The sequence below is a fragment of the Mustela nigripes genome, chromosome 15 (genome assembly GCF_022355385.1).
Source record: "Mustela nigripes isolate SB6536 chromosome 15, MUSNIG.SB6536, whole genome shotgun sequence".
NCBI lineage: Eukaryota > Metazoa > Chordata > Mammalia > Carnivora > Mustelidae > Mustela > Mustela nigripes.
In genome coordinates, this window is record NC_081571.1 from 76,385,798 (window position 1) to 76,405,083 (window position 19,286).

Below are 19,286 nucleotides of genomic sequence, written 5' to 3' on the forward strand. Positions count from 1 at the left end.
CTCCACCAGGTGCCTGCATCGAGTACCCTCTCCCACCTGTAATGGTCTGACTTATCAGGGTCTTGCTTTTGTATAAATCTTCAGCTTCCTCAAATGCCCTTGCTTGCTTTTTGAACTGTTCTCTGTTTTCTTCCCTAAAGGAATTGGTGTAGACTTAAAAATCAGTTGTTCCTGAGACTGAGCAGAAGTTAGTGACTATTAACTATAATCGGTCATGGCGATGAATGCACAGCTTCATTGAGAGGAAATTCACACACTATACAATTCACCTGTTTAAAATGTCCGATTCAGTAGCTTTTAGTATATTCACAAGGTTGTATGGTCATCACCTCAATCAATTATAGAATATTTTCATTACTCCAAACAGAAACCCTTATCATCCTCAACCTCCTCCGCCCTCCCAGCCCTAGGCAACCCGCGAATCTAATTTCGGTCACTAGAGACTTGCCTGTTTTACATTTCATATACGTGGTATCACACATTATTAGGCTCTGGGATGATGGGCTTCCTTCATTTAGTATCATGCTTTTCAGGCTCATCCTTGTTGTAGCGTGGGTGGGTGCTTCCTTTATTTTTGTTGCCTGAAAAATATCCCATTGCTTGTATATGCTACCTTTTATTTATTCATTCATCAGTTGATAGGCCTTTGGGATGTCTCTCCTTTTTGTCTATTGTACATAATGCTGCTGTGAACATTTGTGTGGATGTATGTCTTCATTCCTCTTAGATATGTACTTAGGAGTGAAATTGCTTGCTTCTATGGTAACTGTAAATGTTCCAGGAACTGTTTTCCAAAGTGACTGAACTGTTTTGCATTTCCATCAGAAGGGTAGGAGGGGTCCAGTTTCTCCACAACCTCAATCCTTTTTATGATCTATCTTTTCGATTAGAGCCATCCTGCTGGGTGTGACATAATGTCTTGTGGGTTTTTTTTGTTTGTTTTGTTTTGTTTTTTGTTTATTTTTTTAAAGATTTTATTTATTTATTTGACAGAGAGAAATCACAAGTAGATGGAGAGGCAGGCAGAGAGAGAGAGAGAGAGGGAAGCAGGCTCCCTGCTGAGCAGAGAGCCCAATGCGGGACTCGATCCCAGGACCCTGAGATCATGACCTGAGCCGAAGGCAGCGGCTTAACCCACTGAGCCACCCAGGCGTCCCTGTCTTGTGGTTTTGATTGGCATTTCCTCGATGTCTAGTGATGTTGAGCATCTTTTCATGGGTTTCTTGGCCATTTCTTCACTGTCTTTAAAGAAGTCACTATTCAGATATTTTGCCCATTTTTCACTGAGTTCTTTTTGTTTACTATGAAGCATTATTGTAAAATAATGTTTTAATAAGACAGTGGCCAGTGATTGTGGCTGTAGGTGTATAATGTTGTAAAATATTTATTGGATGAAGGCACGTGAAACACTTGATCCATTTTTCAGTGCTTTTGGAGTCTCTCGTGGATTGTTGATGTTTCTTTCTCCTCCTTCTTTTCTTAGGAGCCCATCTTGCAGCTCTCTGGTTTCTGTAGAATGCTGTAAACGATCGTCACAGTTGGTCTTCAAGTCGTAGAAAGAGCTGCAACTTCTCCTTTGTAACAGAACTTTTCTGGTTGCATTCAATGCCTAACATTGCAGAAGCAGAAAGGGCAAATGATTCTGGAAATGGTGAGCACAAATCCGAGAGAAAGTCTCCTGAAGAGGATCTACAAGGTGCTGTTCAGTCTTTCTGCACTCGTGCCTCGGGGACACCCTTGGGTCACAAAGGAGATGGTCATTACCCGTGGAGCTGTCCAGTGACCCACACTCGGGAGAAAATTTATGCCATCTGTTCAGACTATGCGTTTCTCAACCAGGCAACCTCAATCTATAAAACTCCAAATTCAACCCGCTCTTCTTGCCTCCCTGATAGTACCTCTTTACCTGCTGGAAATAATCCGTCAAGATACATTGGCATCCCAACGAGTGCATCGGAAATCATCTACAATGAAGAAAATAGCTTGGAACATTTATCCAGTAGCCTGGGCAAGCTACCTCTTGCATGGGAAATCGATAAAACTGAATTTGACGGGGTGACCACAAATTTGAAACACAAATCAGGTAAGGAAGGAGGCTTGAATTTCACATGTGAAAATAATCAGAAAACAACATAGCTTGTTTAAGCTTGCCATTTAACACGGTTTCCTTTTATAAATGCCGAACAAGGAACATTGCCATCTGTTGTCTGTCGTCTGTCGTTGTAGTTAAAAAATAACTTTGGGCAGAAGACATTTAGTTCATTTAATAGGTTACCACTGCAAACTTCACACATAACCTGTGCATTTTGAGAGCTTTGAAAAATCTAAGAATCCTGTAAAATACAGGTATTACAGATAAGTATGTGGTAGCTTATAAATGGTTCACAAGGTGGCTAAAATAACATATTATTTTGTGGTTTTGCAGAGACTTGAACTCATCTTTCCCAATTAAACATTTCATTTTCTTTTCTACCATATAACATTGTGGCTTTTTCTTGTGAAAATTTTTCGAGCACCCAGCAAGGTCTCTAGGTACTTCTGAGTAGGTTGTGTACTGCACAATTTAAGAGAGGGCTATTCACCTAGCTTGCAATACACAGCCTTTGCATTTGCAGTGTGGTGGCCCTGTGGCAGAAACTGCTGCTTTTCACTTCTTTCTTCTGAACTCATAGTAATACGGGATTTTTATGTGGTAGGTACTCTTATCGTCATTTTATATAAGGTAAAGAAATTGGGGCTCAGAGGGGATGAGAAGTTGCTTGTGGAAAGTTGATAGCTAGTATGAGGCAGAGCTAGTGTTTGTCTTGTACTCCTAGGTGTCTCTGACCATTTGGTAAAACCTCCATACTTCTTGTTCATTTGCCAGATCAGTGTGTTTCACAGAATATTGGGTAAATTTGTAATTCTCAGTGTGTTGGGGGGGTTCACTTTGTGTCTATTTTTTATGGGTGATTGGTCTATAATTTTTTCATAATATCTTTTTTAGGTTTAGCATTAGGGCTATACAGGTTCCTGAGACCAGTTGGGAAGTGATCTCTCCTGTTTTCTGAGGGGTTTTCAGAGGGGTATTAAAAATCTCTAATAATGTGGTTATGGAGTTGTCCTGATTCCCATTAATTCTGTCCAGTTTTAGTCTGTCCATTTTATCCAAGTTGTTGGTTTTGTTGGCATAAAGTTATTTCTAATAGTCCCCTTTATCCCTCTAATATCTACAGGGTCTTTAGTAATAACTCCTCTTTTGTTCCTGATACTGGTCATGTATGTTCTCTCTTTTTTTTCTGGCTACAGCTTTGTCAGTTTTGTCCATCTTTTCAAATAACCAGCTTTTAGCTTTGTTAATTTTCTGGGTTGTTTGCTCACTATTCTACTAATTTCTGCTTATTATTTTCTTCCTTCTGCTTACTTTGGGTTTACTACAACTTTCGGATTCAAGACTTTTCTCCTATGAGCGTTCAGTGCTTTAAGCTGCTCTGTGAGGACTGTTTCAGCCACTATCCACACATGCTGGCCCGCCGTATTTTTATTATCACTTGATGTAAAGTATTTTCTAATTTTCCTTGTGATTTCTTCTTTGATACATGCATTACTGTTTAGAACTGTGCTGCTTAATTTCCAAATATTTGGGTGCTTTTGCTAATGTTGATTTCAAATTCCATTCCATTATGGACAGAGGACATAAGACCTCAGTTTTTGAGAGTGGGCTGAGACTTGTTTTTTTGACCCAGACTACAGTCCGCGTTGGTGAATGTACCATGTGCATCTGAAAAGACTATCTGCCTCTTCTGTAGTTGCTGGGTGTAGCGTTCTATAAATATTTACTGGATTAGTGTTTGAGAATGTTTTTCACATCTTCTTAGTTTTCACTTCAGTTAATTTTTATCTTGCTCTATCAGTTGCTGAAAATGGAGTGTTAAAAATCAATTATAATGGTCATCTTTTCTGCATTTACTTCTGTTGATTTTTGCTTCTATGCAATTTGAAACTCTGCTATTAGTGCACACGCAATTATGATTTTTATTTCCTCTTGTTGCATTGACCTTTTGTTGTTATGAAATGTCCCTCATTATTCCTAGTAATAATTGTTTTTCTGAAAGTAACTTTGATATTCATCTAACTACTCCAGCTTTCTTTTGACTGGTGTTTGCATGGTATATCCTTTTCCAGCCATATATTTTCAACTTGTATCTTTTTATATTTAAAGTCCATCTCTCCTACTCAATCATAAAAAAAAGGATGAGATTTTGGCATTTGGTATAACACGGATGGACCTAGAGGGTGTAAGTCAGACACGGAAAGACAAATATCATATGATTTCACTTGTACATGGAATCTAAAACCCGAAACTAATGAATAAGCCAACAAACAAAAAGTGGAATCAGATCTATAAATATAGAGAACATAATGGTGGTTTCCAGAGGGGAGGGGGTGGGGGGATGGGCAAAATGGGTGAAGGGGAGTGAAAGATACAGGCTTCCAGTTATGGAATGAACACCTCGTGGGAGTAAAAGGTACATACAGCACAGGGAACAGAGCCAGTGATTCTGTAATAGGGTTGTGTAGTGACAGATGGTAGCTACTTTTGAGATGAGCATAATACCTAAAATTGTTGACTCACTATGTTGTGCTCCTGAAACTAAGGTACCATTGTGTGTCAACCCCACTCAGATAAGAAAATACATGATCCATCTTCCTCTTGATAAAAATCTTATAACTGAAAAAAAGAAGTGCCTCTCTTAAAGATAGCTTTTAAATATAGTCAATGAATTACTTGTTTCAGGTATTGTTTCTTTTAGTTCTGGAATTTACATTTTTTAAAGTAGTTTGTGTTTCATATCTTGGATTTACCATCTTTTTTTTTTTTTTTAAGATTTTATTTATTTATTTGACAGAGAGAGATCACCATAGGCAGAGAGGAAGACAGAGGGGAAGGGGGGAAGCAGGCTCCCTGCAAAGCAGAGAGCCTGATGCGGGGCTTGACCCTAGGACCCTGGGATCATGACCTGAGTTGAAGGCAGAGGCTTAACCCACTGAGCCACCCAGGTACCCCGGATTTGCCACTTTTTCATTCATTTCATTTTCATTAATTACTGGAAGATTGTGTCTATCTCATAAAGCATAGTTATCATACCCACTTTAAAACCCTTGTCTACCAGTTTTAAGATCTGGGTCATCTCAGAGTTGGTCTTATCTTTTTTTTTCTTTTTCTTTTTCTTGAGAAGGTGTCACATTTTTCAGTTTCCTTACATGTTTAATAATTTTGAACTGCACCCAAGGAACTGGAAATGTTGTGGCAATTTTTGATTCTGATATATTCCTCCTAAGAGTGTTTTATTTTATGTTTGTTCATTTGTTTGTTTTTAATTTTAGCAGCATTGAATTTGGTTTGACTAAAATTGCCAATTTGGTCTCTGGAGGACATTTCAAATCTCTGTTTGATTTTTTAAGCCTTAGCTGTGATGTTTGGGGTCTTCTCTGTGCATGCATGGTTCCAGGATCAGCCTAAGATTTGGGCCAAAAGTATACATAAAATTTGAGTCTCCCCTTTTCTGGCTGTTTTATTTCTGGGGTCCTCACCTACCTCACTTTCCAGTGACAATGATTGCCCAAAACTCTGTCCCACGGTTCCTCAAGTCAAAAAGATGACAGATATTCTACTTATATTTGCTATCCTCAGACCTTTCTCTAAAAGCCAGTGACTAGAGGTAGGTGTGTATGTATGGATGTTTCTTTGGTTTTAGGGCTAGATGGTGTGTTAGGGGGAGGATGAGGACTGGAAGAAGGAATATGACAATGACAAGGGAAGGTGGGCAAAGCCTCCTGGAGTTGCTGAGATGGGGAGACAGCGTATTTAGCTGTTGGTCTGTTACATTCCTCTCTCAATCTTAGCTTCTACTTTGCCAGAGCATCCCTCTCTCAAACTGCGTTGAATTATGCCTGTGAGACCAGCTCTTCTTGTGGCCACGTGGGGATTTCATGAAGGGTGCGCATTTGGAATACACACTTATTTAGCCCAGGGGGCTCCTAGGAGTAGAGTAGAAGGGGACAGAGGGTATGCTTGGGTAAGCTTTAGAGGAAAGTATGCAGGTCCAGACCACTCTGGGCGCTGCTGGAGTCACAGATCACCAGGCTCCATTAGCCTCTAAGATTTTAAGTGGGTGGGAAAATTACGTAGGGCATTAGGGATTATTGGGCAGCCAAGACATGGGAAGTAGATTTTCCATCTTCTTACACCCTAAAATATATTTTATTAGTGAAAGAAACTTCAGAATGAGACTTAACTCATGTTTGCCAGTGGTTGTTCAGCTCTGTAAAAATTTGTGTTCTCTGTGAAGACTTAAAGGGAATAGCTAGAAGAAATGGGGAGAAGCTTGTTTCTGGATATTATAGTGTTTGTCATTATTAGAAAAATCAGAGAAATCCCCTGTGTCATAAGAGTTTCCGAGGTTTGGGTTTTATTGTAGAGCAATTTGAGTGAATGAAACAAGCCCCTTTCCGTGTCTGTTTTCTAGGCGTATATCTATATAGTCTATGTTTTATAATTATCATGACTCATAAAAATAAAATATTAACTTTTATTTGATTTTTATAACAGATTTTATTATTTCATTGAAAATCTAGTATGTGTGAAAAGTAGTAAGTATAGAGAGCATAGCTGTCTGAAATGTTAATGGTATTTAAGTGATGCGAAGCTTGAATTTTATTTATTAGCATGTATTTTAAAGTTTTTATTTAGATTCATCAGTTAACATACAGTGTTACATGAGTTTCAGGTGTACAATATAGTGATTGATCACTTTCATACATCACCCAGTGCTCACCACAAGATCGTTCTGTAATTCCCATCACCTAGCTCACCCATCCCTTCTGGTGACTGTCAGTTTGTTCTCTATAGTTAAGGTTTTAATTAAATAATTTTGGCCTGAATAATCCACTAGCATTATTCGGAAATAAAAAGTATAAACATTGGGATGCCTGGGTGGCTCAGTGGGTTAAAGCCTCTGCCTTCAGCTCAGGTCATGATCCCAGGGTCCTGGGATCAACTCCGCATCAGGCTCTCTGCTCAGCAGGGAACCTGCTTCCCTTCCTCTCTGTCTGCCTGCCTCTCTGCCTACTTGTGATTTCTATCTGTCAAATAAATAAATAAAATCTTTTACAAAAAAAGTGTAAACATTAAGCAGAGCAAAGTCTAATTTTATTTTTGTCTTCTTTTTATCTAGCTCCCAATTCCCCTCCCCTTAGGTAACTACCATTATTTGCCTTATGTGTCTTCTGGAGAGATTGGTGTGTGTGTATGCATGTGTGCATGTGTGTGTGCATTCGCTGTTCAGTGCACACACACACAGAGAAAGGGGACTTTGTTTTCCATTCTAGTTCCTGGTACTAAAGTTGCATTTTAATAATGTACATGTAAGCATCATTCTTAATTCATTTTGTGTTATCTACAAGGCCGGCCTGGAGTTATTTTTAAATATCACATCATTGCATTATTGGATCTAGTGCTTTTAATCTTTCAACAGAGTTACATTAATGTGTTTTTATAGTTTTGTAGAAAGGATTCATTTTTGGAAAGTGGCCTAGTTAAATGTTTTACTGTTGGTAATTTGATTTTCTAAACCAAAGATTTTGTGATTGAGTCTTTTTACTAGCTAAGCAACTAGATCAGAAATTGGAGTATAAGTATCTGATAGGAACTAACACTTGTGGTTGCTTAAACTTGTTTTTATTTTCTCTCTTTAAGCTAGGGGAATATTCTTGAACTTACATGTATTTCTTCAATATGTTTGCAAGTATTTTGAGAACTAGTGGCATTGCTTTTTAGTTTTGTTACATAATTAATTGTATTGCCATGGTAGTTTATTTCATCTTGAGCATTTTGCTTATTTTGTATTCTTGTATTCTAGGCAATGTAAAGAAACAAGTTTCCAAGAAAAAAACTTCAGATAAAAAAGGAAGACATCAAAGGGAGTGGCCTCAGTATTCTCCTCTTGAAGATATTAAGCAGCGGAAAGTACTAGATCTCAGAAGATGGTAATCTCTAAAAATTGACTTTTTTCCTTAACCACACAGTACCATTGTCATACTTAATAAAATTAACAATATTTCCATAGTACCTGATTCCCAGGCTAAATTTAGATTTCCCAGATTTTTCTGAAGTATCTTAACACTTGGTTGTTCACAGTGGGACCCAACCATGAGCCACACCTTGTGTTTGCTTGTTGTGGCCTTTATGGCTCTCTTAATCTAGAATAGTTTCTACCTCACTTCTCTTACCAGTTTTTGGTTTGTTTGTTTTGTTTTGTTTTAAGTCTAGAAGATTGGCTTCTTCTTCTTCTTTTTTTTTTTTAAGATTTTATTTCTTTATTTGACACAGAGAAAGACAGCGAGAGGGAACACAAGCAGGGAGAGTGGGAGAGGGAGAAGCAGGCTTCCCGCCGAGTGGGGAGCCTGATGCGGGACTCCATCCCAGGACCCTGGGATCACAGTCTGAGCCAAAGGCAGACGCTTAACAAACTGAGCCACCCAGGTGCCCAGGAAATTAACTTCTTAAAGAGACTTGGCCAGATAACTTGTAGAATGTCCTATCTTCTGGATTTGTCTAATTTTTTTCCCTTGATAGTTGTCTAAATTACGTCTATAACCTCAGTATTTCCTGAAAGCTGGAAACTAGACATAAAGACTTGGTTTAGATTCTGCTTGAACATTCAAGACAAGAATACTGCCCACGTGGGATCCTGTGGCCTCCATATTGCATCGCATCAGGAGGTACATAGTATCTGGTCATCCAGTATGAGATTCTAAGAGTGATGACTGGATTTCACTGGTGACAGCCTAGCCCACACTGCCGAGTTTTTTTGTTCCCCTTGTACAACGTGTAATCAGTGGGGTGACAGTGGTATCATGCTAATGTCCTGTCCCCATTAACTTTCCACCTGTTGGCTTTAGCCAAACCTGTTGACAATTATTCCCTGAATCCTTGTTGCAAAATGGTGATATTTCAAATTTCCATCATTTTTTTTCTCCTTTTACTAGCTGATATTCTTCTAATAAGAAGAGCCTTCACTCACCAACTGGGGTTATTTGGTTACTTTAGAATATAGTTCCTATTCTAAAGAAAAAAATATTTAATTAATGATAGCTTTTAACTATTACTAGTCTGTGATTTGAAGTCTGAAAAATTATTTGTATGAGATTTAAAAAACGTTAGATTTTATCACTTATTTAATGAGCTTTGGACCCTTTACTGTGGGTCCAGAATACTGAGAGGCACAAAACATGGTTCTTGTTTTCTCAAGGTTTAAAATCTAGGTGAGAAATGGGAACTAAGCAGAAAAATATCAAATATATCAGGAAATCTGTCAGATGGTGAGTCTGGATAAACTACCAGCACGAGAGGAGGTAGTGAGGAGCTTGAACTTAAGACATGCTTCACTGAGGGGCCAGGTCGTCAGGGAGGAAATCTGAGGGGATGGAGGGTCCAAAGGTCTTTGAATGGATGGTAGGAAAGTGTCTTGCTTTTTTTTTTTTTTTTTTTTTTTTAATTTATTTGACAGACAGAGATCACAAGTAGGCAGAGGCAGGCAGAGAGAGAGGAGGAAGCAGGCTCCCTGCTGAGCAGAGAGCCTGATGTGAGGCTTGATCCCAGGACCCTGAGATCATGACCTGAGCTGAAGGCAGAGGCTTTAACCCACTGAGCCACCCAGGTGCCCCAGTGTATTGCTTTTTGATAATGAAGATCAGACAAGCTTGTCTGGAGTGAAGCTCAGAGAGCTATAAGAAACTTGCCCAACATCATATGGTGAATAGGTAGATCTTGTATTGAAACTGAAGAGAGCCAGACTCCAACGTTTATTTTCTCTCTTTGTAACACCTGTCATGATCTATGTCTTGGACACTAGGCTAAGGATTCAGCTTTTTTTCATTCTGATGTAGAGAGAAGCCATTGATGATTTCTTAACAAAAGGGCATTTTACAATAAACTGGTAGTAATAAGTCTGTAGAGTGTGTTGGAGAAAGACACTATAATCAAAACCAGTAATTTTAGCTTCTTTGTCCATTTTTGCTTCTAATCCCTTAGATTTAAGATATGTTTTAAGAACAAATTTGGATAATTGTATTTTAATAGTGTAACATGTGAAGCCATAAAGGCTTGGATGAGGAGGACAGATGGGAGAAATAACTTGAGGGAAAAATTGCCAGGATGACAAGCTTATATCCCACTGAGAGTATTACAAGATTAGGGTTGAAATGGAAACACCCATAGGAAATAGTATCTCCCCCCATTTCATATATTGAAATCCTAACCCCCAAGGTGATGGTATTAGGAGGTGGGACCTTTGGGAAGTAATTAGGTCATGAGGGTGTAGCTCCTTTGAATGGGATTAGTGCCTTATAAGAAGACGGGAAGAGGGAACTTGCTTTCTCCTCTCTGTCTCTGCTTCATGATGGGAAGATACAATGAGAGGATAGGCATATGCTAAACAGGAGGCAGTTTTCCATCAGACACTGGATTTGCTAGCATCTCAGTGTTGGACTTCTCAGCCTCCAGAACTGTGAGAAATAAATATTGTTGAAACTACCAGGTCTGTTATAATTTATTATGGCAATCTGAGCTACACCATATGATCCAGTAATCCCAAATCTGGGTATACATCCAAAAGAATTGAAAGCAGGATCTTGAAGACATATTTGCATACTATCTTCACTGCAGCATTATTCACAATAGTGGAGAGGGGGAAGCAGCCCCAGTGTTCATCAATGAAGGAATAAAGAAAACGTGCTATATAGAATGGAATATTATTCAGGCTTAAAATAGATGGAATTCTGACACATGCTACAACATAGATGAACTTTGAGGACATTATGCTAGATGATATAAGCTGGACACAAAAAGACTAGTAATGTGTGATTCACTTATAAGAGGTACTTAAGAGTCATCAAAATCATAAAGACAGCATGTAGAATGGTGGTTGCCAGTAACAAAAAGATGAATACTGTAGATTTCATTTATATGAAGTGTAAAGTAGTCACTCATAAAAATGGAAAGAAGAATGGTGGTTGTCAGGGCTGACAGGAGGGGAAAAAGGGTGTTGTCCAGTGGGTGTAGAGTTTCAGTCTTGCAAGGTGAGAAAGTTCTAGAGATCTCTTTCACAACAATATGAATATAGCTAACTTTACTCAACTGTACCCTTAAAAATGGTTAAGATGGTGAATTTTATGTTGTGTTTCTACCAAAATTATTTTAAATAGTCAACAAAAATGGGGGACAGATTTGACCATGGGGATCGAAGATAGGAGACAACTCTTCAGTGATAATCAGCTCTATTCAAGGACGAGTAAAAATCAGAGAGGAAGCAACTTGATATATGTATATCAAAGTTGCAAATAAGCAAAACCAGGGATAACTGCAGAAGGCATATACATCTTTGGAAGCATTAGTCTAGGAAGTAAAGTTAAAATTCAGAATAAGTCCTTTATATCAAAAAAGTGGTAACTTACACACTTTCTTGAAATGAAGTCAAAGAAGAGATTGTATGACAACAGAAGGAGATAATTGATGTGCCCTTGGAAAGAAGTAGAGGACCAAAAAAAAAAAAAAAAAAGTCATTGTAGACGTGAAAACCACATTAGGAGCAAGAGAAAAAAACCCAACCCAGTGAAAATCATAAGCAAGTCAATGGTGAGCCAGTGTGAGGAAATCGCACAAAACTCACATAGAAAAGAACAAAGACGTAAAAATGATTAAAGAACAGATAAGTATTGGGGCTCCTGGCTGGCTCAGTCAGTGGAGCATGTGACTTGATCTTGGGGTTGTGAGTTTGAGCACCACATTGGTGTAGAGATTACTTAAAAAGAAAATCTTAAAAAACAAAAACAAAAACAAGAGCAGATAAATATGGCTAACAGAGGTTCCAAATAGCACTAACTGGTATTCTCGAGGAAGAGATCAGAACAAATAGAAAAAAAAAATAATTTGAAGACACAAGTGGAAGGGATGTTCCCCAAATAAGGAAAGGCTGGAGTCTGCGGATTTGAAGGGGTAAATTAGGAAGGAAAATCGATGGATTAGCACCAAGGCATGTTCTAGGGGAGTTACTGAAGGTCAAGCATAAGGAGTCCTGGGCAAAACCAGTTGTACAAAGGGAAATTATCCCTTTGGTCTCGGTCTTCACCATGGCAGCGCTGGCGACCAGGCTACAGTGGAGTCATGTTTCTTGGGAGAGAAAAAGTCACCAAATGTCACGTTCACATTGTCACTCAAGTGTGGAAGCAACAGACTCCCATCACGTGAGAATTCAGTGACTACAGTGACTCATGAGCACGTACCTATTCAACGAGGAATATAAACCACTCAAGGTATTGGAGGGGAAGAAAAGGAATGGAAAGCAGTAGGAAAAAAGTCACGGTAACTGCTAAGTCCATTTGTAGGAAATTGAGTTGCAGAAGAGAATGTTGGTGGGAGCTGTGAAGACCTGAGCACGTCCAGAAGTTAGCTTCGGAGTTTGAAACGAGAGTTTCTGGAATGAGAGTTCTGGAATGCTAACACTTTCTCAAGCCAGGATCATTTCTATGCAAAAAGATATAAACAAACTGGTTATAAACCAGTTTGCAGTCTTTCCTGGAGGGTGATTAGGGTGAGAGTTTTCTAGGGCTACTACAACAAAGTGCCATAAACTGGTGGCTTAGAAAATCAGAAACTCTCATAGCTCTGGAGGTTGGAAGTCTGAAGTCAAGCTATTGGCAAGGCCACATTCCCTCTGAAATCTGTGGGGTAGAACTTTCTGCTTCATCCTACCTCCCAGTGCTTTGATGGCAGCCCTTGGCATTCCTAGGCTTGCTAAGGCGACACTTCTGCTTCCATCTGTGTTTCCTCCCACCGTGTGTCTGGGTCTTTGTCCGGTGACATTTTTGTCTCTGTGTGTCCTTCTCTTTTTATAAGGACACTGGTCATCTTGGATGAGGGGCCCATCCCTACTCCAGTGTGACATCATCTTAACAACTTGATTCCATCTGCAAAGATCCTGTTTGCAAATAAGGTTGTATTTATAGGTACCTGTGGTTAGGACTTCAGCATATCTTTTTAGGGAGGTGAAGTTCATTCCATAACTATTAGTGTGTTATGTGGCTACATGCTAACCATATAATCGAGTGACCGTAAACATTTTGTGTCTTAGTCTTAAAGGTCCTGGTTCAGTCTATAGATACAAGTTGAGTTGTTGATTGTATATGTGCCATTATGCATATTGTATGTACCTATGCAAACCTACATACATAGATCTGTAATTTTTATTTTTGTAATCAATTTTAAGGTAAGACTAAACTGTGTTTAGTGGTAAGTCTTATTTTTCCTTTTTGTTTTGGCCACTGTTAGCCCCTTTATTAGAAAGCAGTTGGAAAAAAAAATAGGAAAAAAAAAAAAAAAAGAAAGCAGTTGGGAGGTGCACCTGTCAGGCTCAGTCCGTAGAAGGTGTGACTCTTCATCTCGGGGTTTTGGGTTTGAGCCCCACATTGGGTGTAGAGATTCTTTAAAAAAAGAAAAAAAAAATCTGGAGCACTTGGGTGACTCAGTCAGTTGGGCATGTGCCTTCGGCTCAGGTCATGATCCCAGGGTCCTGGGTTCAAGTCCCATACTGGGCTCCTTGCTTAGCAGGGAGCCTGCTTCTCCCTCTCCCTTTGCCCCTCCCCTGCTTATGCTTGTGCTCTCTCTCTCTCTCTGTCAAATAAATAAAAATTTTTAAAAAATCTAAAAAAAAAAAAGAAAGCAGTTGGGAAAAGGCAATTTGAAAGCCAATACTATTTCTTTTTTTTCTGATTGAATGGTCTGCTTCTTTTCTCCTCTGTTTCACATTAGCTGCAGTCACTTCTCTTGATACGTGACAATTTGGAACATTGTCTAGATTACTCAGTGCAACAAAATTGTGCCATGGAAGGTTTTTGCGTCACACTTTAAAACTCACCCTGACGCTGGAACCATTGCTTCTCACCCAGAGGTTTTAGTTGGACATAGTGTGTGATAAATGGATATTTTTTAGTTTGAGTTGAAGAATCTGAAAAATTGATACATGGGACAGTACTTTGTTTTTTTTTTTCTTTAAAATTTTATTTATTTGTCGGGGAGTGAGAACACAAGCAGGGGGAGCAGCAGGCAGAGGGAGAGGGAGAGGCAGGCTCCCCACTGCTCAGGGAGCTTGCCCCTGGGCTCAATCTCAGGACCCTGGGATCATGACCTGAGCCAAAGGCAGCTGCTTAACTGACTGAGCCACCCAGGCACCCCTTGTTTTCCTAGTATTTTTGAACTTGCAAATAATCATGGATGTAGCTCAATTAGGAGCCTACACTAAAATTTTAGTAGTTGTTGTCTACATGTACATATCATTATTTTTTTTCCATCAGTTTAGGTAACATCCACTTTAACTAGTGGTTAGTTAAAGTTAGCTAACTTTATTAAACTGGATGGTTTATTGTTGTTTCGCATTGATGATACATTTAATAAGTTTGAAAATCTTTTAACTGAGTAAAGATTGTACGTTGGCTTAGATGAGTGAAGTTCTCATCATGCTAATACATTTAACTGCCATGAGTATTGTGTTTCTGTATGCATATTTTGTATTCATTCAAGTGAAGAAAACAGTCTTTTGTTCTCTCAGGTACTGCATAAGCCGCCCACAATATAAGACTTCTTGTGGTATCTCCTCATTAATTTCGTGTTGGAATTTTTTATATAGCACAATGGGAGCTGGAAAGTAAGTATATTAATGTATTGGTATCCCTAAATTCCAAATTCAAAAGTTATTTGGTATTGCTTTTTCTGTGGTTAAAGATTTTTAAGAATAAATTTTTCATACATCAAGAAAAAAATTGCTACATTTTGTTATAAGCCTTTAGCTAAAAATAAGCATGCCTTCTGACAAAATAAATATTAAGAATATAGTTGACCCTTGAAAAACACAGGGATTAGGGCAGTCTAAATTCCACATATAATTTTTGACTCCCCAGAAATCTAATGACTCATGGCCTCCTGTTGACCACAACCCTAACCAATAACATAAACTGTAGATGAACGCATGCCTTGAATGTTGCTTGTGTTATGTACTGTATTCTTACAATAAAGTAAGCTGGAGAAAAAATGTTGTTAAGAATATCATAAGGAAGAGAAATGTATTTAAAGTACTACATTTTATTAAAAAAAAAAATCTGTGTATAAGTGGACCCGTGCAGTTTAAGCCCATGTTGTTTAGAGGTAACTGTATTCCTAAAATTGTTTGTAAATCAGGTAGACATATCAGCATTGAGACAGGTTATATTTGCATATGACTGGAACTGTAAAATGAAAGGTGATGTTTCTTTTGTAGTCTTCCACCTATTACCCAAGAAGAAGCTTTACATATTTTGGGCTTTCAACCACCATTTGAAGATATTAGGTTTGGCCCCTTCACTGGAAATACAACACTTATGAGGTATGACGTCCTCGCTTCGAGACAATACCTTCTTTCTAGTTCTGCAAAATAACAGTGCTGTAGATGTGTGTTGATAGTAAAACTGTGGTTCCAGCTGCTGGGCCCCAGCCTCTAGTAGAGATGCCAAACTTGGGTGCTGCCTGAATTTTGCGGGAATTGGAATAGTGGCATCTGAGCTATGGAACTGGTATATGAGCAGATTTTCATATTTGTCATTTTTAGGTGGTTTAGACAAATTAATGACCACTTCCACGTAAAAGGATGCTCGTATGTTCTATATAAGCCTCATGGGAAGAATAAGACAGCTGGGGAAACTGGTAAGTAAATATGCAGAAGATTTTTACACACACACGCACACGCACACACGCACACACACACACACACACACACATGCTTTAGGATCCATCTCAAAGATTGGCTGATTTGGTTCATGGGGCTTTATGCAAACCTTAAACACAGTTTGTTACTTTTATGTGTCTGTATCCAAGGGGGAACTCATAGTAGAGATCTGTAGGATACTTCTCTTTACATGGGTGAATATTTTTAGCTCTTCTCATCTTTGCATGCAGAACTTTTAGAATTTAAAAGTGTGTCCTAAACACTAGTTTGGTGCATTGCTTGAATTGTTTGGACCTATGGTGTGTGTACGTGCATGCCTGTGTGTGTGTGTGCACACGTGACTGCATGCCAATAAAATTGCTTCAGGAAGCAACATGGAATGTGTAGCTCCTCTTCCTAAAAAGGAATGCCAGGATTTTAGAATATTTGATGTTAGGCCCACATATTAACATCTAACAACAGGACAATGGAATTTTTTTTTTAAGATTTTATTTATTTATTTAACAAAGAGACAGCAAGAGAGGGAACATAAGCAGGGGGAGTGGGAGAGGGAAAGCAGGCTTCCCACTGAGCAGGGAGCCTGATGTGGGGCTCGATCCCAGGACCCAGGGATCACGACGTGAGCCGAAGGCAGACTGTTCACTGACTGAGCCACCCACAGGCCCCAGAACAATGGATTTTGAAAGTGACGTAGTTCTGTTATAGAATAGTCTTGGTTATAACAGAGAGTAATGGCATTGATCTTCAGGATTGTTTTGGTTATATGCTAATTATATTGACAATCTCTGTCTTTCACATTTCATCATAGGCGTTTGACTTTACTAACCAGAAGATTATAGTTAAAGAAAAATTATTCTGACACTTGTTAAAATGATAAGAGAGTCTTCCTTCAAGACGGTCGTAATGGGTTATTATCATGGGGACAGAGACGGGATTCAACCCTGAGAACAACAAAGACTGCTGGGAATTTCTTGTCAATTAGCAAAGTGAGGGGATGGTGGGCGGATGGGAGGTTACCGGAAGGGGACATGAGGGGGGTTAGGAGGATTCTTGCTAACTGGTCTGAGAGGATTCTAATGGTAGGCAGGCCAAGGGCAGGCTACAGGCTTGGACACCCAACAGCGGGGGATGAGGAAACTGGTCAGCGATGGCGGGTGAGAGTCTCTCTAAACTGGCTGAGCAGGATTCTTGTGGAAGCTGGACGAGCCAAGCATAGACGCAGAAGCCTGGGGTGGAGACGTCGTAGAGAAGAAGGCTCCAAGAAACCTAAGCAGTCTGGTCAAAGTGAGAGGGTACGTGGTTTATCATGGCGAAGGACTGAACAGAGAGTAGGATATAGTCTGTTGACCTGTAGCAGGTGTATCAAGTTGGTTCTGAGTCAGGCAGATTGGGAGTTCACATGTCGGTTTCTACACACACTGGTTCTGTGACCTTGAACAAGGCATTTAGGACCACCTACTGAGCCCAGTGTAGATCTTCATCTTTCTATACCTGTACCCATCCCATAGGGTCACTGTGAAGATAAAAAGAGACGTATTTGTCATATACCTAGCTCCTTGTCTGACACAGAGTCAGGACTCAGTAAATGTTAGCTTTTATTCTTACTCCCTGAATTCTGTGCATTTTCAGAGAACCTGTCCCTGTGGAAAAAGCAGCTTTTTAAATGAATGGTGTGTTTTCTTTTTTTATTTCTGGCTTTTTTTTGTGTTTCTTTTTTTTCCCCCCTGTTTCTAGTGAGACTGTCAGCACAACTCCCTCAGAAACTGGTCAGACAATTAAAAATTATGAAAGTAAACCTGGTGATTCATAGACCTGTACCCCTGGGGCTAATAATAAATTATATGTTAAGAATAATAAAAAAAAAACTGTGAAAGGAAATACTTTCCAGTTTGCTAATTTTCTCTTCCAATATTGTCTAGTTGGCTTTTTTAAGAAATTGTCCATTGAATTTCAGTTTTTAAAAAAATGTCATATTTTTCATTCCGGAAATACCTAGTACTTTTTCAAACCTGCTTAAATTTTTTTTTTTTTAAGCTTGAGGTATAACTGGCATATGACATGATATTAGTTCCGACTCCATAACATAATAACGATTTGCTATTATATGCATTGCAAAATGACCAACACAACAGGTGTGGCTCACATCTGTCACCACACATAGTTACAGATTTCTTGTGATGAGGACTTTCAAGCTTTACTTCCTTTACAGATTTCAACTCTACAATACAGCATCAGTAACCAGAGTCTCCTTGCTATACATTACATGCCCATATCTGGCTGATTTTATAACCGGAAGTTTGTACCTTTAACTACCTTCACACATTTCACCTTCCCCATTTTATTTTATTATTATTACTATTTTAAAATATTTTATTTATTTATTTGACAGACAAAGATCACAAGTAGGCAGAGAGGCAGGCAGAGAGAGAGGAGGAAGCAGGCTCCCAGCTGAGCACAGAGCCCTCTGCGGGGCTCGATCCCAGGACTCTGGGACCATGACCTGAGCTGAAGGCAGAGGCTTTAACCCACTGAGCCACCCAGGTGCCCCACCCCCCCATTTTATTTTTTAAGGTCTCTTTTTTCTTACAGTTTCAAGCCCCCTTTATTTTTTTGTTCCAAATACATCAAGCCTTTTCCCCCCCTGTATTTGATCTAATATCGAAAATTTGTCTGATTCTACTTTCTCTTGTTTCTTTTGGATTTCACTTGAGATGCTGTGTTTCCTTGTGTGTTTAATTTTTAAAAACTGTGATCTGTTTAGTTGGATCTACTTCTGTGGCAGTGGTTGGGGCTTGGTTTGAATTTAAGAATCTTGAGAGATTTGTATTTGTTTTTGCCCATTTCCTGGAGACGGGGACAATTTTTATTTAAACCCTCTAAGTGAGGATTTTTGTTGTGATGATACTGATGACATCATTTTGAACTGGCTTATGATTTTGAATTCTTAGGGGAAATCTTTCCTCCACTATCATTCCAAAATTTGGACAGGCACATTTCTTCAATCTCTGTTCTGTGAAGTCAGTTTATTTCTGGTTCACCTTTAAATTGCATCGTGTTGCCCTAGCTTTGCATGGCCTCTTGCAAGGGAAGGCAAACCTTATCTCCACCTGTCTTGGGTTTTCAGCTGAGACCTGTAACAAAAAGACAGATGAACAAGTTTATTTACATGTACAGCACACTTCAGGTGGGAGAAACCTCAGTGAAAAGTAACTCAGCCTGGTGGCTTAGAACAGCTTACTTAGCATCTGCAACAAAGAACAATACATTTGTAGAGAAGCGAGGGGACAAAGGGAGGTTATTTTGGGAGCCCAGGGCTTCCCACGGAAGCTTACTCATATGGGAGGGAACTAACGGAACAAGGTTGTTTGCAGATCCCTCTGGTGCCATATCTGGGCTGAGAGTCCTGTCTCCCGTAAAAGAAGAATTTACATCCTGCCTTTAGGTGGGGAAGAGGAGGGTTGAGAAAGCTTTTCCTGCATTTGTGTCTTCTTA

General features: G+C 39.2%; 1 protein-coding gene across 6 annotated transcripts in view; it reads left to right on the forward strand.

Annotated features, from left to right (window-relative positions):
- The window catches only part of BIVM (basic, immunoglobulin-like variable motif containing), a 40,324-nt gene that overhangs the window by 4,470 nt on the left and 16,568 nt on the right, over nt 1-19,286 (forward strand). For all 6 annotated transcript variants that reach the window (XM_059377612.1, XM_059377609.1, XM_059377613.1 and 3 more), the window contains exons 2-6: nt 1,484-2,083; nt 7,902-8,028; nt 14,646-14,741; nt 15,351-15,455; nt 15,678-15,772. In XM_059377612.1, the coding sequence (XP_059233595.1) occupies nt 1,606-2,083; nt 7,902-8,028; nt 14,646-14,741; nt 15,351-15,455; nt 15,678-15,772 (901 nt within the window). In that variant the 5' untranslated portion in view covers nt 1,484-1,605. The remainder of the gene's footprint in view (nt 1-1,483; nt 2,084-7,901; nt 8,029-14,645; nt 14,742-15,350; nt 15,456-15,677; nt 15,773-19,286) is intronic.